The 22,493-nt window shown below is 42.4% G+C and overlaps 1 protein-coding gene across 2 annotated transcripts in view; it reads left to right on the plus strand.

The window, feature by feature from the left end:
• Positions 1–21,827, plus strand: part of LOC127648268 (myosin-9-like) — a 51,757-nt gene extending 29,930 nt beyond the window's left edge. For both annotated transcript variants that reach the window (XM_052132855.1, XM_052132856.1), the window contains 35 exons: positions 1,081–1,173; positions 1,260–1,323; positions 2,669–2,767; positions 2,951–3,094; positions 3,202–3,297; positions 3,595–3,866; positions 5,209–5,382; positions 5,540–5,713; positions 5,794–5,908; positions 8,806–8,993; positions 9,190–9,311; positions 9,417–9,486; positions 9,814–9,974; positions 10,945–11,053; positions 11,144–11,275; positions 11,433–11,639; positions 12,990–13,127; positions 13,213–13,336; positions 13,626–13,797; positions 13,955–14,167; positions 14,792–14,936; positions 15,094–15,300; positions 15,449–15,553; positions 15,645–15,797; positions 15,952–16,200; positions 16,550–16,762; positions 16,855–17,067; positions 17,287–17,448; positions 17,580–17,708; positions 17,795–17,883; positions 18,465–18,588; positions 18,840–19,048; positions 19,337–19,445; positions 19,671–19,843; positions 20,405–21,827. In XM_052132855.1, coding sequence (XP_051988815.1) covers positions 1,081–1,173; positions 1,260–1,323; positions 2,669–2,767; positions 2,951–3,094; positions 3,202–3,297; positions 3,595–3,866; positions 5,209–5,382; positions 5,540–5,713; positions 5,794–5,908; positions 8,806–8,993; positions 9,190–9,311; positions 9,417–9,486; positions 9,814–9,974; positions 10,945–11,053; positions 11,144–11,275; positions 11,433–11,639; positions 12,990–13,127; positions 13,213–13,336; positions 13,626–13,797; positions 13,955–14,167; positions 14,792–14,936; positions 15,094–15,300; positions 15,449–15,553; positions 15,645–15,797; positions 15,952–16,200; positions 16,550–16,762; positions 16,855–17,067; positions 17,287–17,448; positions 17,580–17,708; positions 17,795–17,883; positions 18,465–18,588; positions 18,840–19,048; positions 19,337–19,445; positions 19,671–19,843; positions 20,405–20,543 — 5,286 coding nt within the window. In that variant the 3' untranslated portion in view covers positions 20,544–21,827. The remainder of the gene's footprint in view (positions 1–1,080; positions 1,174–1,259; positions 1,324–2,668; positions 2,768–2,950; positions 3,095–3,201; positions 3,298–3,594; positions 3,867–5,208; positions 5,383–5,539; positions 5,714–5,793; positions 5,909–8,805; positions 8,994–9,189; positions 9,312–9,416; positions 9,487–9,813; positions 9,975–10,944; positions 11,054–11,143; positions 11,276–11,432; positions 11,640–12,989; positions 13,128–13,212; positions 13,337–13,625; positions 13,798–13,954; positions 14,168–14,791; positions 14,937–15,093; positions 15,301–15,448; positions 15,554–15,644; positions 15,798–15,951; positions 16,201–16,549; positions 16,763–16,854; positions 17,068–17,286; positions 17,449–17,579; positions 17,709–17,794; positions 17,884–18,464; positions 18,589–18,839; positions 19,049–19,336; positions 19,446–19,670; positions 19,844–20,404) is intronic.
• Positions 21,828–22,493: the final 666 nt, after the last annotated feature.

A 22,493-nucleotide genomic window follows, 5' to 3' on the forward strand; every position in this document is an offset into this window, starting at 1 on the left:
TGTTTTGGTTGAAAAGATCACATGACTAAAAATGCGTCATCGTTTTCCAAAGTGTCCGTTTGCTCAGTCCACACTACAACGCCAAAACACAGTTTTCAAATGTATCCACTTTGGAGTGCGTTTTCAAAAAGCTCAGTTTTTGCGGACAAAAACGCCATCTCGGTGCGGACGGAAGGCCAAAACGGAGAGAAAAAGACGCGTTTTCAAATGAAAACATGTTAGTGTGGACTAGTCCTCATAAACACAGTACGATGCTGTGTCAAAACCTACTGTAGTTTGTACAGCTATATGTGCGCTTACTGCCCCCTGCTGAAAGCATCATGCTGATACTTCAAGCTTGAATTGCTCCGATGGTTGAATATTCCTTATTACTGTCCGATGGCATGATTAATAATGTTATGCATTATGACACATTATCTTCTATCAAATGAATTGCACTGAATTAACGTGTTAAATTGACAGCCCTCATTATTACTTAATTACAAGTGCTTTAACGAAAACACTGTTCAGGTTTCTGCTTTTAAACCCTCCAGAACACATGCTGGAAGTGTGTTACTGTAAACGTGTTTCGTGTTGGTTCATACACACACAAAGAGATTCAAAGTATTTTCTGTGGTAATAAACGGCACGCAACAGATTTTCTGCACATTTTATTTAACTCTGAATATTTCTTCGAAGTCAGTGAAAGCTGTAAGTTTATGTATCTCAGTGTTAGCACTTTTTATTCTAAACGTGGTGTAGATTATTGAGTGATTTCAGCATGATTGTTTTCAGAGGTGATGGGCTGCTCACTTTGGTGGAAGGATTTTCTTCTGTTAAGAGGCCATGTTAAGAGCCATGCTTGCTATGTTTTAAAATTATATATGTATGTGGTGGTCAAGTGCTTATCTTTGTGTTGTTCTTGGGTTGCAATGTTGTTATATTAGCCTTGAGCTTTTCTGTGTGCAAACAATTTTAAGAGCTTTGCTTTGGAAGTGAAAATCGAAAATGATCAACTCTCTTCAAAATTACGTCAGTGATTTGTTTGAACCACTATAATGCACCCAAACTAGTAAAACAATTTCTCTGTTTGGCCACCAGGGTGAGCTGGAGAAGCAGCTACTACAAGCTAACCCAATCCTTGAGGCGTTCGGTAACGCAAAGACTGTGAAGAACGACAACTCTTCGCGATTCGTAAGACTTGCTCTGTTTATATCTTTTCGCACATCATTCTGACTGTAAATGCATCTGACTCAACTTCCGTATTTTCTACATTTTAGGGCAAATTCATCAGAATCAACTTTGACGTCAACGGATACATCGTTGGAGCCAATATTGAGACCTGTATCCTATAAAGCAAGCTGATAGAAGCTCTGTTTTTATCCTAGTCACTTGCCAACACAGACAGCTTTTTAAAGTAACCTTATTCTGCCTTCTTAGGTGCCTCGTTTGGTCAAAAGTCTAAATATCATTGCATATATCCTTAAACGGAATACAATGAACCAGTTTTTTCAAGCTCTATTTAATTCTATATCGGAAAATATCGATAAGTGTAGTTCAATCATGTTCATAATTCAACGTTTTTGCAAATATTTGTGAGCTACGCATTTTTACGCTTATTAGAGGATTGCATTGTTAGCTTAGCAACATGCTAACATCGAACTCTTCAGAGCTGTTACATTTTTTTGACCAATCCGGATGGCTATTTCACCATGGGTTCCCCCAGGTATTTCCTTTTTTTTTTTTTTTTTTTTAGGACAGGGATTTTCAAAACACGAGTAAAATAAGATCTTGGGTAAAAATGACTTAAATACACTTTCGCTTTTGTTCTAAAATGTAAATTGCACAGTCACAAATCAGTCATGTATTTTGTAGCAGTTTTGTCTTTTAAAAACGTATGTTGCTAACCTGTCGCTAAATAAGGACTACAACAGTTGTCAATTTTGTAAAGCATGTAGCTCACATGCTCTTGGTAGTTGTAGTCCTTAATTAGCTGGGCAGCTGCTGGCCAAATTGATGCCCTACGCAGTGTTCCGGTGGGGTAGGGGTTCACGTAATATGAGCGTGAAGCGATCGTCTGTGTTCGCAACTGCTTTCGGGTCCTTGAATAACGTATAACGTGCGAGTAAGGGCAGCTGGTGGACTTTCTTGTTCCCCCCTAGGGAGTTGGTGCCCTACGCAGACTGCATAGTATGCGTATAGGGAGCGGCGGTACTGTTAATTAGCATTGTGATTAGCAACAAAAACATAGTTACTTTAAAGAAGAATGACTGTGGTTAAATTACAGTATGTCCAAGTACAAAATATTAAAGTCTCTTCAAGGAAAGTTAACCACATTTTATTCAATAATGAAAAATATCAATAAAATAGTTTACTTGTATTATAAATTGACTGTTTTGCCAATGTTCGTGAGCTACGTACTCCTATTAGAGTATTGGATTGTTAGCGTAGCAACATGCTAACGTCGAGCGCTATTGGAATCAGTTGCAAGTAAGATGTATAATACTGTGTAGTGTGAGTTGCTTCCTATATAGAATGTTCCAAATTAGTAACCTATGAGGTTCCATTTCAGTTAGGATGATGCCTTCGAAGGTAGCAGCTAGCATTAGGCATTTTTCGAATGTAATGGTGTGAATAGATTGGACAATGCTCTCTGTCCCGTTGTTTGTCTTTGACTGATGCCATCCAGACCTGTTGGAAAAATCTCGTGCTATTCGTCAAGCTAAAGAAGAGAGAACTTTCCACTTGTTTTATTACATGCTCTCCGGCGCGGGAGACAAACTGCGCTGTGAGTATCAACGGTCACTGTTGTTATATGTGCTTCTTGAACAACCAGCCCAATATTTTGAGTTTTTAAATGGCTAAAATTGCATTCATTGTAATAAGCATGAGACCTCATTGTGGTTTGATGAACATTTTAGAAATGGATGATTTCGTGTCTTTGTTTTGATTCGTTTCCACTCTTGCACAGCTGAACTGTGTCTGGAGAACTATAACAACTATCGGTTCTTGTCTAATGGGAACGTGACTATCCCGGGACAGCAGGACAGAGACATGTATGTGGAGACTATGGAGGCCATGAGGATCATGGGTATCCCTGAAGATGAACAGATAGGTAAATGGATACTGCTCTGAACATGACAGTAGTGTGATATGCAGCATGCATTAGATGCATTCATTGATTTTGTGTGTGTTGCTGTGATTTGTGTGCGCCCCCTGCAGGTCTAATGAGGGTTGTGTCGTCCGTACTACAGCTGGGTAATATGACCTTTAAGAAGGAGCGACACTCTGACCAGGCCTCCATGCCTGATGACACTGGTGAGAATGATTTTGACGGCTTATACAAACAGAAATGGGTCATTAGCTGGTCCAAGTTAGTCTATGTGGTTGATCAACTGGACTACCAGTTTATGGGGCCGAGGTTGGCTTGATAGACCATCGTGGTCAAAGTGGTTTGAGGTAGACCACCTTGAACCAGCAACAAACCAGCTACTATGATTTTACCAGCAGGGGGATGTTATACAGTATCTTACAGAGCTAGAATTTAACTAGGAACTCATGTTCTACTCATGAACTGTTATCCATGTTATTTTTACATGATTTTCTCCCGGACAGCTGCTCAGAAGGTTTCTCATCTGATGGGAATGAATGTGACTGATTTCACGCGCGCCATCCTCTCGCCCCGGATCAAAGTGGGTCGTGATTATGTGCAGAAGGCGCAGACGCAGGAGCAGGCAGAGTTCGCAGTGGAAGCGTTGGCTAAAGCCACTTACGAGAGGATGTTCCGCTGGCTGGTGATGCGTATCAACAAAGCTCTGGATAAAACCAAACGTCAGGGCGCTTCATTCATCGGCATCCTGGACATCGCCGGATTTGAGATCTTTGAAGTAAGGCCAAATCGTGTCGGGGCCATTATAGCAGTGTTCTAGATTTCAGTTTTACTTTTAAGATAATGGGATATGCTCAAACGAAGCGGACAATGATCGTTTACGGTCAATTTTCTTCTTCAGATCAATTACTTTCATGGCAGAGCAATAGTTAGAAGAGAATCTTACGGAGAATGTTAGTTCAAGTTTATTAAACACGTTTATAGCAAAGTTATAATCTGCACTATCTATTGGCAAAATTTGAGAAATTACAAACTATTTTAGAAAGTCGACTAATGGGGCCTGGGATGCTCAGCAAGTATTGACGCTGACTATCACCCCTGGAGTCATGAGTTTGAATCCAGGGCGTGCTGAGACACTCCAGTCAGGTCTCCTAAGCAACCAAATTGGCCCGGTTGCTAGGGAGGGTAGAGTCACAGTGTGGTGAGTTGTGTGTGGATCGTGGAGAGTAGCATGAGCCTTCACATGCTGTGAGTCTCCGTGGTGTCATGCACAACGAGTCACGTGATAAAATGCACGGATTGATGTCTCAGAAGCAGAGGCAACTGAGACTTGTCCTCCACCACCCGGATTGAGGCGAGTGACCGCGCCACAGAGTACCTACTTAAGTAGTGGGAGTTGGGCATTCCACATTGGGAGAAAAGGGGATAAAAAAATTTATAAAAAAATAAAGTCGACTTACTGTTCGACATGTTTATAGCTACCTCCCTTAATAATAACAAATACAGTTTAATGTCACAAACATTTGAATGTTCAAATGGTAGAGCGGGTTGTCCGCTAATCACAGGGTTGGTGGTTTGATTCCCGGCCCACATGCCGAAGTGTCCTTGGGCAAGACACTGAACCCCAAGTTGCTCCCAATGGCAGGCTAGCACCTTACATAGCAGCTCTCCGCCATTAGTGGGTGAATGAGTCACAGTGTAAAGCGCTTTCAATACCGATAAGTTTAAAAAAGCGCTATATAAGTGCAGACCATTTAGCATTTGAATAACTCTATCGCCCCTTTAAGTTCTGAGGTTTATTACTGCCACAATAAAGCAAGTAAAAATCACAAAGTTCACTTAAACGATCTCGATATCAATTCTTAATCCCCAAGATTGATCTTGTACTCTGTGCAACTAGGGGTCCTGCAATGTGAGTTTTTTCAAGATGAATATCATGTCACAGTTGAACATCTTATTGTATGTATTTCTGGGGGATATGTGGACACTATTGTTCAGCCCTTCAATAAGAAAACTGATAAATACACCAGAAATTGGAGGTGTATATAATAAGAGTAAGATTATCCATAAATCCTGCGCTGACTGTAATGATTTGTTTGTTTTCGTCTTTGTGTCCGCAGCTGAACTCGTTTGAGCAGATGTGTATTAATTACACAAACGAGAAGCTGCAGCAGCTCTTCAATCACACCATGTTCATCCTGGAGCAGGAGGAGTATCAGCGCGAGGGCATCGAGTGGAGCTTCATCGACTTCGGTCTCGACCTGCAGCCCTGCATCGACCTCATCGAAAAACCTGTTAGTGGCTCAGAGTTTGGATTAAAGGATCGTTAACGAATCCGCTTCTGAATTGCTCAATTCCTTACAATTCCCATCTGTACATTTCCAGAGAATTGACCACGTTTTGTTAGCGCAGTTGGACGCTACTTTCTTAACCTGAATTCTGCGTCCGCAGGCGAGTCCTCCGGGTATCCTGGCTCTGCTGGACGAGGAGTGCTGGTTTCCCAAAGCCACGGATAAGAGCTTTGTGGAGAAGGTTCTTCAGGAGCAGGGAACACACCCCAAATTCCACAAACCCAAGAAACTGAAGGACGAGGCCGATTTCTGCATCATTCACTATGCTGGGAAGGTGATTATAGTCTCCAGAGATGCTCTTAGTTGTAAAACGTTTCATTTTGTGATCTCTAAACATTCGTAACTGTTTGTCAGGTGGATTATAAGGCAGACTCGTGGCTGATGAAGAACATGGATCCGCTGAATGATAATGTGGCCACTCTTCTCAATCAATCCACTGACAAGTTTGTTTCAGAGCTGTGGAAGGACGGTGAGTTGATAGATCAGATTAGATCAAACACTAAACATGGCATTTATTCAGTGGACCGTTCCTTAAAAATACACACTTAAAGCTATTCTAAATCTTTATTGCTAACTGGACATTACGGAGTTTGTAAACCGAACAGTGATGGATGTAAACTCATCACAAGACATTACAGTCTTCAGTTGTCTGAACAAGTCCCCTTGTTGTCTTCACAATCACATCAGCTGTTGTTGAAATGTTGTTACTGGATTTGTTCTTTGGTCTCTTCTGCCGGCCTGGTCTGGTGTTCGGTTCCTCTGTCTCTACCCTTCTTCATCCATCCGTTGTCTTCATGTCCTGTTGGACCCTCTGTCCTCTCCCTCTTCTGTACGTCTGTCTCTCTCTCAGAGCTCCAGAACTGTCAGAGAGCTTATTTCTATCAGCGCTTTCCTTTCCTTCATTTAGAGCCAGGTGACATCTTTGATTTTCTGTCGTTTTACTCTCTTCATCCACAGTTTGAGTTGTCCTTCTCCAGCTGTTTTCTGCCCTGTGTGTGAATGTGTATCTGATGGATATATCGTCTCTGATGTGAGCTGTCTCTTTCTCCTCTCCTGTCTCTCTGTGTAATAGTGTGCTTTGGCGCCCCCCGCTGTTGGTCTGTGGTACTGCAGAAATGGGTATAAACTGCATGGGTTTGGTTTTGTTTTCACCAGTGAAACATGACCACAGAATGCAGTTACATACACGCACATACACATAAGGTCCAAAATTAACTTTTTGCCACCAATGGTTTGTAAATTAAATGTTCTCTACTGGCATGAAGCTATTTTAGAAAATAAATAAATAAATAATGCAAGTAAATGTTGCTGTTTTCTTGTATATTTGCGGTGAACCGCACATTTACGCATTGTTATTTTGTTTGTTTGTTTTTTGTTACATCGCACACTAGTCGATCACTCAAAAACATTTACGCATTATTTTGTTTGTTTGTTTTTCGTTACATCACACACTAGTCCATCTCACACAAACATTTACGCATTGTTATTTTGTTCGTTTGTTTTTCGTTACATCGCACACTAGTCGATCTCACACAAACATTTACGCATTGTTATTTTGTTCGTTTGTTTTTCGTTACATCGCACACTAGTCGATCTCACACAAACATTTACGCATTGTTATTTTGTTCGTTTGTTTTTCGTTACATCGCACACTAGTCGATCTCACACAAACATTTACGGATTGTTATTTTGTTCGTTTGTTTTTCGTTACATCGCACACTAGTCGATCTCACACAAACATTTACGCATTGTTATTTTGTTCGTTTGTTTTTCGTTACATCGCACACTAGTCGATCTCACACAAACATTTACGCATTGTTATTTTGTTCGTTTGTTTTTCGTTACATCGCACACTAGTCGATCTCACACAAACATTTACGCATTGTTATTTTGTTCGTTTGTTTTTCGTTACATCGCACACTAGTCGATCTCACACAAACATTTACGTATTGTTATTTTGTTCGTTTGTTTTTCGTTACATCGCACACTAGTCGATCTCACACAAACATTTACGCATTGTTATTTTGTTCGTTTGTTTTTCGTTACATCGCACACTAGTCGATCACACAAAAACATTTAGGCATTGTTATTTTGTTCGTTTGTTTTTCGTTACATCGCACACTAGTCGATCTCACACAAACATTTACGCATTATTTTGTTCGTTTGTTTTTCGTTACATCGCACACTAGTCGATCTCACACAAACATTTACGCATTGTTATTTTGTTCGTTTGTTTTTCGTTACATCGCACACTAGTCGATCTCACACAAACATTTACGCATTGTTATTTTGTTCGTTTGTTTTTCGTTACATCGCACACTAGTCGATCTCACACAAACATTTACGCATTGTTATTTTGTTCGTTTGTTTTTCGTTACATCGCACACTAGTCGATCTCACACAAACATTTACGCATTATTTTGTTCGTTTGTTTTTCGTTACATCGCACACTAGTCGATCTCACACAAACATTTACGCATTGTTATTTTGTTCGTTTGTTTTTCGTTACATCGCACACTAGTCGATCACACAAAAACATTTACGTATTGTTATTTTGTTCGTTTGTTTTTCGTTACGTCGCACACTAGTCGATCTCACACAAACATTTACGCATTATTTTGTTCGTTTGTTTTTCGTTACGTCGCACACTAGTCGATCTCACACAAACATTTACGCATTGTTATTTTGTTCGTTTGTTTTTCGTTACGTCGCACACTAGTCGATCTCACACAAACATTTACGCATTGTTATTTTGTTCGTTTGTTTTTCGTTACATCGCACACTAGTCGATCTCACACAAACATTTACGCATTGTTATTTTGTTCGTTTGTTTTTCGTTACGTCGCACACTAGTCGATCTCACACAAACATTTACGCATTGTTATTTTGTTCGTTTGTTTTTCGTTACATCGCACACTAGTCGATCACACAAAAACATTTACGCATTGTTATTTTGTTCGTTTGTTTTCGTTACATCGCAACATTAACTTAATCAGACTATCATTGGTAATTTAAACAACCTATAAATGGCATAAAACATACAGGACAGTTGGCCAGTAGCGATTTAAAAAAAAAAAACATTAGTTGCTTGTTACTTTTGGACCTTGATAAATGGACAGTTCAATACTACACTCACACCTGCACTGCATTGAGTTCCATTGTTCTGTGTGTGATTGTCCCTCACTCTTCACCAGCATCATCTCTCTCTCTCTCTCTCATCCCCCCACATACATACGTGCCGTTGTGGTTTGTCACCAGTGCTGAAGTTTTATTGTCTGTGAGTTCACACCATGATCAGACTGCATGCCTGAAATAATATTTAGACAGTACATTGACACACTGTCTGTCTGTCTGTCTGCATCTCAGTGGACCGTATTGTGGGTTTGGATAAGGTTGCCGGTATGTCGGAGTTGCCTGGAGCGTTTAAGACTCGTAAGGGAATGTTCCGAACGGTCGGGCAGCTCTATAAGGAGCAGCTCTCTAAACTCATGGCCACTCTGAGAAACACCAACCCGAACTTCGTCCGCTGCATCATCCCCAACCACGAGAAAAAGGTACCAACTGAGTTTCAGCAATGGTACTTCTGCAGACATCCCAACACATCAGAAAAATGTGTCCCATAACAAAAAAGCATTGTTATTTCTCGCATAATTAATAGACAGGAATATAACCCAGTGTCAGAAATTAACTTTTACTTTTAGATGAACTTTCTGACTCTGCTATAATCATGTGTGTTTCTCTGGATATCAGGCAGGTAAGTTGGACCCTCATCTGGTTCTGGATCAGCTCCGGTGTAACGGTGTTCTGGAGGGCATCAGGATCTGCAGACAGGGATTCCCCAACCGCATCGTCTTCCAGGAGTTCAGACAGCGGTGAGCTGCTCAGATGCTGCTGTAGTTTTATTTTCGGAGAACAGAAGTTCTAGATTCGATTGTTTTTTCATTGGTATGTTAATGCTGGTTTGTTCTGTTATTCAGATATGAAATCCTCACACCAAACGCCATTCCTAAAGGCTTCATGGATGGAAAACAGGCCTGTGTGCTGATGGTGAGATTTCAGTGTTTCAATTAACCAACATAGTGACTCAATCACAATAATGAAGGTGGAAAACGGCTCCTGGACAAGCTGTTTTTTATACTGTTATAACAGTTATATTGTTAACACACCTGTTTATTGTTTGTTATTATTAGCAAATTCATTTATTTATTGAATATTGGTGTTTTTTTTGTTCATATTGCATTTACTGCAATTTACTAAAAGCATTTAAAACCCTTTAACCGTAATAGAGTGCAGTGCATGGTTTCTTGTGGCTTATCGCTTCGGTGCATCATGAGTAATAGTTTGATTGTAATCATGACATTTGTTCACTCCCAGATTAAAGCTCTGGAGCTGGATCCAAACCTATATCGGATCGGACAGAGCAAAGTGTTTTTCCGCGCTGGAGTTCTGGCTCACCTCGAGGAGGAGCGAGACATGAAGATCACTGACGTCATCATCAACTTCCAGGCCTGGTGCCGCGGATACGTCGCTCGCAAGTGAGCATTATGACATTCTTTCTATTGAGCGTTGTGATTAGCGGTCAACTGATGTGCGTTATTCAATGACCAACGTCGATATTTAAAGAGCAGGGTCGCCAATATATAACTATACAATTTAAACACATTTAGCGAAATAATATACATAATGTTGCTAATATTAAAGACCCCCATGAAATGGTTTGACGAGTGCAGTCCTGTCTTAACATGTTTCGTACTGAAACTGGAAGTTGGTGGCGGCACATAACGTATTCTAAATATCCAAAAGCCTTTATGTTAGATCATAGACATGAACAATGATTTGCTACTAGCTGTTGTTTGTCAGATGCTGGTGGTATTAATGGGAGCATTTGATTGGACAAAAATCTGTGCATTGCAAGATGCATTGCATCAGTATTTTTGGATTGTTTTCCTGGAAGAGATTGTAAATTGTTAATGCATTTATATTGGAGGTTGACTGATATATCGGTTTTACCGATTAATCGTTGCCGATAGTTGCTTTCTGGAACTAGCGATTATTATCGGCGAATATCTGGGCCATTAGTTGCCGATAGTTTCGGGTTTTCTTCTGTTTAGTTTTTGATTCCTCCCCAAGAGTCCCTGGTGTGTTTTGGGCTTGTTTATAGTTCAAAGTCCCTAATTATGCACCAAATATATATATTTTTTTTCTGGTATTAATATTTTGGTTGAATAATAAACTGCATCTGGGAATTATTATAATTTTTATTTTGGACTCTTGTTACCTCTACGCCTGTGACCGTCATGGTATTGAAAGACTTGGAAAGAGTTTTTGTTTTTTACATTCTATTAATCGATTTTTAAAAACTATCAGACATTTCCACCAACTTTGGTATCGGCAAAATCCACTATCGGTCGACCTGCAGTACATGCAGTATGCTAAAGTTTAATTTTGCCATTGTTTTGGAGTACACTAGCATACAGATGACTATTTTTGTGTTTAATCTGGCAGAGCGTTTGCTAAGAGACAGCAGCAGCTGACAGCCATGAGAGTGATTCAGAGGAACTGTGCTGCTTACCTGAAGCTCAGAAACTGGCAGTGGTGGAGACTCTTCACTAAGGTTCATACACTCTCTCTCTCACACACACACACACACATTCAAAACATGCACGATGTGTGTTCTGTACTGATGCTGCACTCTGTGTTTCAGGTGAAGCCGCTGCTGCAGGTGAGCAGACAGGAGGAGGAGATGCAGGCCAAAGATGAAGAACTCAACAAGGTGAAAGAGAAGCAGCTGATCGCTGAACAACAACTGCAGGAGATGGCGGTCAAACAACAGCAGGTATAAAACATACACGCACACACCAGCTGTGACATATGCGAGCTGACTTCTTAATCCGATTTCTAGTAACCAAATCCTGGCCGAACTATGGCCATGAAGATGTGAATATTCTCGTGTAATCATCATGTAACGGTGGTGATGGTTTCTCTGGCTGCAGATGAATGCAGAGAAGATGGCTCTGCAGGAGCAGCTACAGGCCGAGATGGATCTGTGTGCCGAAGCGGATGAGATGAGGAACCGTCTGGTGGCCAAGAAACAAGAGCTGGAGGAGATTCTTCATGATCTGGAGGCCCGTGTGGAGGAGGAGGAGGAGAGAGCCAATCATCTACAGACGGAGAAGAAGAAGATGCAGCAGAACATTACGGTAAGCAGAAACACAAACACGTCTCTTAGCATCTTGAAATAGACGGTTGTCAGTCACTTATAGGGGAATATTAGTTCAATACTTATCACAATACCTTAATTCTTTACAATATAATCCCAGCTAAAGTATCACAGTAACAGTTATCATACTAAACTTTTATTTATTTCTGTCATGAGATGCCACACACCAAATTAAGTATCATTTGTCAAATTCTTATGTTATGAAGCACATTTAAAATACACAATTGTTATGTAGATTTATGTTGGCTTGACCGACTTCTGAAAAAACCTGTTGCAGATTGTCAAAAATTCCCAAAATCCCATCGACGAACATTAACGGATTCATTCAAACTCACACTGTAAACAAAATCAAATGTAAACAAACCCTCAGAAGGTCCTTCTGTCTACATGTGTCTGTCTGTCTGTCTGACTTTCAACCTGTCTGTCTTCCTGTATGTTTGTCTGTCTGTCATTCTGTCTGTCTGTCATTCTTTCTGTCTGTCTGTCTGACAATCTGTCTGTCTGTCTTTCTGCATGTTTGACTGTTTGTCTATTGGTTTGTCTGTCTGTCTATATATCTGTTTACCTGTCTTTCTGTTTGTCTTTCAGTATGTCTGACTGTCTATCTGTCTCTGTCTGTAAGTTGATCTGTCTGTCTGACTCTTGTCTATTGGTTTGTCTTTCTGTCTACATCTGTCTGTCTATATGTCTGTTTCCCTGTCTGTCTGTCAATCTGATTGTATGTCTGTCTTTCTGTATGTCTGAATGTCTGTCTGTCAATTTGAATGTTTGTTTGTTTGTTTGTTTGTCTGTCTGTCTTTCTGAATGTCTAGATGCCTGTCTGTATGTCTGTCTATATCTGACTGTCTATCACCTTCAAACTTTACCTATCCAGTTAAGTAGTTTATAATTTAACTCTTAACATTCACAATAGCAGTAGATTGTATTGCCATAGTAGTACAAGTGCTACAAATAGGCTAAATTATTTATTATTATTTATTTTTTTAAATCACCAGCATGCTTCCCCTCATCATATCGTAATGGCAATAAACAGGTGTCTCACAGTCATGGAAACCTGGACATATCAAGGAGCTTTTCAGACCTTGAATAATTCCTTTAGTGAACATGCATTTTTGTAGTTATACTCCGATTTAACTGATTTTCAGTATTCTTAAAAGATTGGAAAAGTCACAGTAATTAATTGGTCAAATGTTCAATCAAATGTTTGGGAACCCTGAATCGAGAGTGTGGTTAGTAACGTTTTCCTTCAGAAAGCGGCTCAGTTGATTGTCTCGGCTGTCGCTCGCTGTGATTGGTTGAATGAATAACGATGAGTGCTGTGGTCTAATAGGATCTGGAGCAGCAGTTGGATGAGGAGGAAGCTGCTCGGCAGAAACTGCAGCTGGAGAAGGTCACGATGGAGGCCAAGCTGAAGAAGACCGAAGAGGAAGTCATGCTTCTCGACGACCAGAACAACAAACTGCTCAAGGTTTGTGTGAAATGGAAGTCTTTCGTTTTGACCCTTGAGAAACGCTGGCTGGTTTTCTCACCGTGCATCTGTTGTGATTGTACAGGAGAAGAAACTTATGGAAGAGAGAATCTCCGAGTTCACCACCAACCTGGCCGAGGAGGAGGAGAAATCCAAGAGCTTACAGAAGCTGAAGAACAAACACGAGACCATGATCACTGACCTGGAGGGTGAGGAGATGCTCAAAATGCACTCTTAGGGGACGTCCAAACATGGGTTGTGTTTCAGTGTTGAGAAACATCTAGACTTCGTGTTTGCCCCCATTTTATGTAGTAAATTTAGAAGTGTCCTCGTTCCACTAGAAGAACATGTATTTTCACTTGGCTGGATTGCTCTATTGTCCAATGGGAATCCAGAACAACAACTATGTATTTGCCCCTACAGCTGAAACACTTTCATACACAACATTTGTGTAAATGGCTGAATGAAGTTATTGAAATGACTCTGTTTGTCCCTCAGATCGTCTGCGTCGTGAGGAGAAACAGCGTCAGGAGCTGGAGAAGAACCGGAGGAAACTGGAGGGCGACTCGACGGAGCTGCACGATCAGATCGCTGAACTGCAGGCGCAGATCGCAGAACTCCGCGCACAACTCGCCAAGAAAGAGGAAGAGCTTCAGGAGGCGCTGGCCAGGTGTGTAACATCAACTTGATATTTTATAACCTGCTTTACTCCGATTCGGCTGATACTGAAAGCAGATGATATCACAGTTCATCTATCGGTCATAAAAAATTCGAAGGACTGATGAGCACAAATAAAGTATCTTCACTCTTGACTGTCTTGTCGTCAGAATCGAAGAGGAAGCAGCGCAGAAGAATCTGGCGCAGAAGAAGATCCGTGAACTGGAGGCTCAGCTGAGTGAACTTCAGGAAGATCTGGAGCTGGAGAGAGTAGCTCGCACCAAAGCCGAGAAACACCGGCGGGATCTGGGGGAAGAGCTGGAGGCGCTGAAGACCGAGCTGGAGGACACGCTGGACTCCACCGCAGCTCAACAGGAGCTCAGGTAATCACACACGGCTTCTTCACAGTCAGTTGTGCTGTGAATCTCTAAGGCACTCGCCATTATTACATTACAATTACTAAACAATTCTTCGTGCATTTCAACAATGGGGTAGTGCCGCAAATATTTCGCAATAGAAAAATGCAATAGATTTGTAGTCCAATGAGAAAATGGTTTATTTGTCAAAGTACATTCAGAACCCGTTTCAGGCTCTCGAGATACATTTAAAAACGTATCTCGAGAGTCTTGCATTCTGTTGTGCTCAGTCCATCTGTCTTTAAATGCAAACACGGATCTGTGGAGGGCTGTGCTGTGTGTTGGTTTCACAAGGTGTATTTCCTGTACAGCTGGAGTTGTGCTGACTGCCCCCTACTGCCACAAATTTGTAAAAACATCAAGGTGGTACATCATGATTACAGAACTTGCATAACAGATCGAGGCCATGATTAATTACATTCAAAACTTGCACATGGTAACATTAGTTAATTGTTCATTTATAAATCAACATTAACCAAGATGAATATATGCTGTCCAATATTGTTCAGTGTTAGTTACCTAATGCATTTGCTAATGTTCACAATTGAACTTAATCATACAACATAAATTGTTACCTGATGTTTCATGCAGGACAAAGCGTGAAACGGAGGTGGCTCAGTTGAAGAAGACTCTGGATGAAGAAGCTAAAGTTCATGAGCAGCTGGTGGCCGAGATGAGACAGAAACACGGTCAGGCCATCGACGAGCTCAATGAGCAACTAGAGCAAGTCAAGAGGGTAAGACACAGTCGTGCAGTTTCGATTAAATGTCAGCTTTGTACAAACAAGAGGCTTGCAAATGTTGGCCCATAATCCTGCTAGCTGTGTATCAAGCATCATGTACGTTCTGAATGGTTGTGATGTAGTCACACGGCATGTCTCCCTGACTCTGCAGAACAAGGTGTCAGTGGAGAAGGCCAAACAGGCTCTGGAGTCAGAGAGGAACGAGCTGCAGATCGAGCTGAAGACGTTCATGCAGGGTAAAGGAGAATCTGAACAACGCAGGAAGAAAGCCGAGACGCAGCTGCAGGAGCTGCTGGTCAAACACACAGAGAGCGAGAGACACCGTATCGAACTTGCAGAGAAAGTCGGCAAGATGCAGGTGTGTAGATACCTCGTATCCGGACCGACATAGAATCTGCCGCCATAGAACCGGTCATTTAACAAAGCTCTACACATTCCCGACCCTTGTACGTTTATTTCATTGAGGAATTGAGTGTTTAAAACCACCGTTCTCTACGATTCTGCAGGCGGAGCTCGATAATGTCAACAGTCTGCTGAGTGATGCTGAGGGCAAGTCCATAAAGGCATCAAAGGACTGCACCACCGTAGAGTCTCAGCTACAGGATGTGCAGGTACGACATGCTGTGGAATTATGGGATGTCTGGAGATGAGCTGTGCTGTCTCACTTGCCGTCTCACTCTCTCACTCCATTTGTGGTTGCAGGAACTTCTACAAGAGGAAACTCGTCAGAAATTGTCTCTCAACACGCGTCTGCGTCAGCTGGAAGACGAGCAGCACGGCCTGAGAGAACAACTGGAAGAAGAGGAGGAGGTCAAGAGGAACCTGGAGAAACAGATGAGCACCATGCAGTCACAGGTACTGCTATTCAGCCAAACCTACACAGAAATTGATGTGTTTAAATAGCCAATTGAGTAGGTGACCGTCCCTATTACAGTTCCACAGCACCAGCTCTTGTTCCCCACTAGATGAAGATGTTTGAGCAATATTTGGTTTCTCTGTCTTCCTGTAGCTGCTTGAGATGAAGAAGAAGATTGAGCAGGAGGCCGGCACTCTGGAGATCACTGAGGAACACAAGAAGCGTTTGCAGCGAGACCTGGAGGCTGTCACGCTGCGTATGGACGAGAGGAACGCCGCCTACGACAAACTGGATAAGACCAAGACCCGCCTGCAGCAGGAGCTGGACGACATGGTGGTGGACCAGGACCACCTGAGACAGATCGTGTCCAACCTGGAGAAGAAACAGAAGAAGTTTGACCAGGTGAGAAATGCTAGTCAGACGTTAATATTAGCAGAACGAGAATACAGGTCTTGCTGAATCTGGTCAATTAGGTTGGGTTGTCAAAACTCGTCAAAATCCTTTAACCGAGACTAAAACTTCTTGATGTTTAATAACTCTGGAGCATTCAAACTACATCCACCAAATTCGGCACATACCTTCAAACCCTTCTGACTTAGTATGCTTGATTTTATTTTAACTGATTGGACAGTTTTTCAGTAGTATGTCTCTGAATATTTGTGACTGAGGGTTAGTTCAGGCTAAGGGTCAGGCTTTGTCAAAACAACATTCATACAATTTGTCTAAAGAATGATCTGCTATCACTCTGTAGATGCTAGCGGAGGAGAAGTCCATCTCTGCGCGTTACGCTGAGGAGCGTGACCGCGCTGAGGCCGAAGCTCGCGAGAAAGAGACCCGTGCGCTGGCACTCGCCAGAGAGCTGGAGACCCTCACGGACCTGAAGGAAGAACTGGACCGCACCAACAAACTGCTGAGAGCAGAGATGGAAGACCTGGTGTCCTCCAAAGACGACGTGGGCAAGAGCGTAAGAGACTTGAGTCATCAGAAACCCCCATACGGAACTTCACTTCCTCTGCTGGAATCATCTCATGGTTTCCTCTCCATTCTCTCTCTCAGGTGCATGAGCTGGAGAAGTCCAAGCGTGGTATGGAGCAACAGCTTGAGGAGATGAGGACACAGTTGGAGGAGCTGGAGGACGAGCTGCAGGGCACTGAAGATGCCAAACTGCGTCTGGAGGTCAACATGCAGGCCATGAAGGCACAGTACGAGAGAGACCTGCTGGGCCGAGACGAGTTGGGAGAAGAGAAAAAGAGACAGCTGGTCAAACAGGTACGACGAAGAGATTCATCTGTAACTAAAGCCTCAGATTGTGAACATCGGTGCTTGCTCTGGTCACTGACATGCGTCAAGTATGTCAAGTATGAGCAGTTCAGCGAAGACTTAAGGGAGTTGATGTTGGGTTGGAAAACTTGATGTTAACTTACCCACTAAGTTAAGTGCTCACGACTCATGAGTGTACAGCTGTATTAACTTTGTGTTTGTTTTTAGGTCCGTGAGATGGAGCTGGAGTTGGAAGATGAGCGTAAGCAGCGGTCAGTCGCCATGGCAGCACGTAAGAAGCTGGAGTTGGATCTGAAGGAGCTGGAGGCGGCCATCGACCAAGCCAACAAGAACCGTGATGAGGCTCTCAAACAGCTCAAGAAAGTACAGGTGAAGATTGGCTTCGTCTATTGAAATCTTTACATTTACAGTAGTTTTATTTGCTAGTTTTATTTGTGACGATGCATCAAAATATCAGAAATGGCTCAATAGGGTGTCAAAGATGTGTCTGTGTGTTTCAGGCCCAGATGAAAGATCTGCTGCGTGAACTAGAGGACACTCGTGTGTCCCGAGAAGAGATCCTGGCTCAGAGCAAAGAGAATGAGAAGAAAGTGAAGAGCATGGAGGCTGAGATGATCCAAATGCAGGAGGTGCGCTTGTCTCTTATCTCTGTTTATAGTTCTGAATGCACAACTCTCCGTGTAACTGACTGACCTCAGTCTGTGTTTCTCGACAGGAACTAGCAGCAGCAGAGCGTGCGAAGCGACAGGCGCAGCTGGAAAGAGACGAACTGCAGGATGAAATCAACAACATGGCCTCGAAAGGGTAAGACAAACACTAACTTCTATATACAGTATAAGTTAATAAATTGGTTAATTGCCACATGGGGCAATATATAGCGATTATTAGTGTGAACTGTCCACTTCTACGCTTCTAAGTTTTCTTTTTTGGACTCTGCTACTGCCATGGCGGGAGCAACAGTTTGTAGATAATATTACTAAGCTAGTTAGTTGAAGTCAATATATTTATAGCAACTTACCTGAATAATAACAAATCAAGTTTAATGGCACAGACGTCTGAAGGTAGCTCTGTTGCCCCTTTGAGTACTGATGTTTGGTTCTGCCATGGTAAAGCAAGAAGGCATGTTAAGCATGATCATCTGGACCGTGCATTGGCAATGCGGTGGCCAAGCGTTCATATCTGCGTTCACGTACTTGCGCAATCGTGTAAAATCAATAGTATGCCCATTCTTTACCACTCTGTGCTGTTTTTACATAACCAAGATGGAAACGATACACGAACATTGGCCGATTTCTACCACTATATAGTTTCATCTGGTCATTTCCCAGTGATCATCCAAAACGTTGGGCTACAATCAATAAGTAAAAATGTTTTTGTTTGTTCAGTGCTCTGGGCTCCGAGGAGAGGAGGCGTCTGGAGGCGCGTATCGCTCAGCTGGAGGAGGAATTGGAGGAGGAGCAGAACAACACTGAGCTTGTGAACGACCGCCTGAAGAGAGCGCTGCTGCAGGTACACACACACACACACCTGAGCAGTACTGGGAATCTTTACTTCCATCTGTAATCTGTTACGTTGCTTTACTCCTAATAAAAGAAGCGAACTGCGTTACATTGTTACTTTATATGGGAAGTAATGTAACTTTTTCCCCAATGTCAGTTAGCGAAGACTCTGTGGTCCATTACAGATCGCTACGTCCCAAGTAATGCTTCTTGCATTTTACATGTATTTCTCTCTGAACACATTGTTTAAAATCTCTGTAGACGGATCAGGTGAACATAGAGCTGACGGCTGAGCGCAGTACCACCCAACGCTTGGAGGGGGCGCGATCACAGATGGAGCGCCAGAACAAGGAGCTGAAACTCAAACTGACCGAGCTGGAGGGAACCGTCAAGAGCAAGTACAAGGCCGCTATCGCTGCCATGGAGGCCAAGATCGCCCAGCTGGAAGAGCAGCTTGATGTTGAGACCAGGTGAGAGTACAGCTGGTCCAGTCTTCACTGGACGCAGTAAACTAGATTGTGTTGGTTGGCTTCAGTTGGTTTCAAATGATATTTATCATGGGTCTAAGGGGCGGCTGGGGAGGCAGTGCCCCCTCTAGATTTCCCTTGTGTCCCCCAGTTCCAGTTGGATGGCAAAACAATCAAGGGGCTCCACCTACTCCGGTCCGACAAAGAGAAAAGCACTTGCCCACCCTAAAGATCAAAATGCCCCCCCAAAGATTGCTAGTGTGACGTGCATGTGTTTGTGTGTGTGCTTAGGGAGAGGCAACAAGCCTCAAAATTGGTGCGTCGTACCGAGAAGAAGCTGAAGGAGGTGATTCTGCAGGTCGACGACGAGAGACGCAACACAGAGCAGTATAAAGACCAGGTGACGCTCTATGCAACTCTTCACAATTCTACTCAACCTCATAAACCAGGGGTCGGCAACCTATGGTAGCATCCCAGCATTGGCACGTGGAATAGCCATTGAACAGGGAAAAAAAAAATGGCACTCCGTGTAAAAAAGGTTGCCGACCCCCTCGTCATAAACCATAAATAACAAGAGCTAGTTGAGGGGCTTTTGAGGTTAATGGCCAATTCTGATTGGTTTCAGGCTGACAAGTTTAACAGCCGCATGAAGCAGCTGAAGCGTCAGTTGGAGGAGGCAGAGGAGGAGGCGCAGCGAGCAAACGCCAACCGCAGAAAACTGCAACGAGAGCTGGAGGATGCCACCGAATCAGCCGACGCCATGAACCGAGAAGTCAGCAGTCTGAAGAGCAAACTCAGGTGCGTGTTATCACAGTGTCATGGATGCATGTGGCCTACACCCTTCAACACCTCTATTCATAATGTTAAGGTATACTTCGTTTGTCTGCATGCCGCTCCGTCTCGCGCATGGTTGAGCATGTTAGCATTTCAAAGTATGCTCTTTAGACCACGAGCCAGTGTGGATTGCATTGGACACATGCACACTACGACTGCTTTGTGATGCTCGCTTGGCACAGTCGATGCCAGCGCGACAACATGCATGTTTTGAAAAACTAGGCGTTGCATGGAGGTTCCAGTCCGTTTGGACAGCGCATACGAAATTTGGATCACGCATGATGTACGTGATACTTACCGGCATGCGGAAAACAAAGTATTCTTTGGCCTTTAGACCAAGTGTACACTACAAAACAGAAGCTTGATGCCCTGCACACCTTTAATGATCCGCCAAGAGCATCAGTGACAAGCAGTCACTGCACGTTGACTACAAACTGGGTACTGGGACGACAAGCTTCAGCCTTCTGTTGTACTGTGAGGTCAGGTGTATATCTAATGTTGAAATGTATGTGTGCTTGTGTGTAGGCGTGGCGATCTCCCCTTCACCATGCGTCGCATTGTCAGCCGCTCCGGAATAGAGAGTGATGAAGACGCAGAGGCCAAGAGTGAAACCCCGAACCCAAACCAGAGTGAACGGAGCTCCCCCTGCTGTCAGGAGCACTGAACTACAGCGTTTCTTTACACACACAGATACACACAAGTCATGGACAGTAACGTTCATAAAAACTCAGATGCATTTTTTTTTTTCTTATTTTAGTGCCATAGTTTCACACACACACGCAGACATAAAACGGCTGTCTTGACAATCAGCGCTCACACAGAACAACTTCTCTCACATTGAGGACCAAATTTGTTTTCATGTCAGTGTCTAAAATTAATAAAAAAACGGAATGATATTTTTGTAAGGACTCATTCCGTCAATGATAGTCCAATGATTGAAGTAAAGAATGCTTAAAAAGTGTGACGATAACTTATTTGAAGGGGACCAAAGCAGCAATGCTTTCTACAAAACTGTATTTTATTCAGAAGTTTTTGTTATGGTATAAGAACGGACATAGTTTGATTTATCTGTTATGACGTTCAGATGACTCTATAGATAGTATCTTGCCATTATGCTTTTGGGCTTAAAACATGGAGGAATTTCTGATATTAATGCAGGCCCAAGAATATTAGAGATTGTCACGCCACTGTATATGCAGATGAAATTGGAAAAAACTAGTGCCTCTTTGTTTTTAAGCAATAAAATGACGTGTTTTCTCACTGGTGCATTGGATTGAAGGAATATAGGTAAGAGTAGGCAATGCACAAACTCATTTAAATATGGCATTATGCACTATAGCCTTGAAATGTAATCTTGGTCATTTACTTTCAGTCTACGTGTCTTTTATTAACGTTCAGGGCATGAAGGGTGGAGGGGTAGACGGTTTTTCTCACACACACACACTGTAAAAGCTGAGCACAGCGATAAGGGGCGGCTCATGCGGAATCCACTTTTGGCGGGAGTTTTTGAATCACGGAAAACTCTTAGGTTTCCATGGCTACGTCTCAGATCATAATGTTGAATACTCTTTGACTTCATAATTGATTTCTCTGCATTCTATATTGGATCTCTCTTTTCTAGGAGCTTCTGAATGACAAAGGACAAAATAATCAAAGGGGTTCATAGCATGGCAATACTTGGCGCACTCCGAAAAGCTCGTGCTCAGTTTCTGCTTTTTTGCTCACACTGCTGGGAAGTGAGAGAAATGTTGTATTATTGACTATTATTGTTAATGTATGAATAGTTAATGAGCATTTCTCTCTCTCCCTCTCTTTCATTCTCATCGTCACCCAATAATGGCTTTGTGATGTTGTGTTATGTTCTCTTTCTGCAGCTCCTAAATGATATCTGGAGAGATTTGTCTTGAATCTTTGGTATAATTGCAATAAAATGGCTTTTTAAAAACTACTTGCCAAGTACCTGAGCTCTTCACTTAAACAAGCTGTTTCAATTGACCAAGCATTTTGACCACTATGTGGCACTGTCTCCAAACTACTCCGGCATCTTCAGGACATGATGTCGAAGATGTATACCAATTTTCGTTTAAATCTGACCAAGCATTCAAAAGAATAGTTGCTTACTATTGAAATTCAAAAGGGCAGAATGCCAATATGGCCACATAACAATTGGTATCATCAGGAATCCTCATGATTTTAGGACAAACTGCTTAAAGGTTATGGGCAAAAATATCAATTTTTGAGATAGTTTTGACCCATAGGAAGAGCTGTCACCAAACTTTGCATGTACCCTTGAATCATGGTCCTAATGAAGTGTACTGAGTTGTGATTAACGTCACAATCTAATATGGCGGCGGCCACTGCAAGAGTTTTAATATAAGGGGTCCATTCCAATCACCAAGAAGAGTGTAATGAGTAGGCCAAAATGTTCAAAAGTTATGCATCAGAAAAGTGCATTTTTGAAGTGGTGGTGGCGCTATAGAGTGTCTTGGAGACCCCAAATTTGTTGTGGGGACTATTCATACCCACACCTGTCAGCGTGCCAAATTTCAGCATTTTCGTTTGTTTATTGTTCCTTCTCGGAACTGGGAGGTTCTCCAGAATGTTCTCTAATGGT

Source organism: Xyrauchen texanus, chromosome 8, assembly GCF_025860055.1.
Source record: "Xyrauchen texanus isolate HMW12.3.18 chromosome 8, RBS_HiC_50CHRs, whole genome shotgun sequence".
NCBI lineage: Eukaryota > Metazoa > Chordata > Actinopteri > Cypriniformes > Catostomidae > Xyrauchen > Xyrauchen texanus.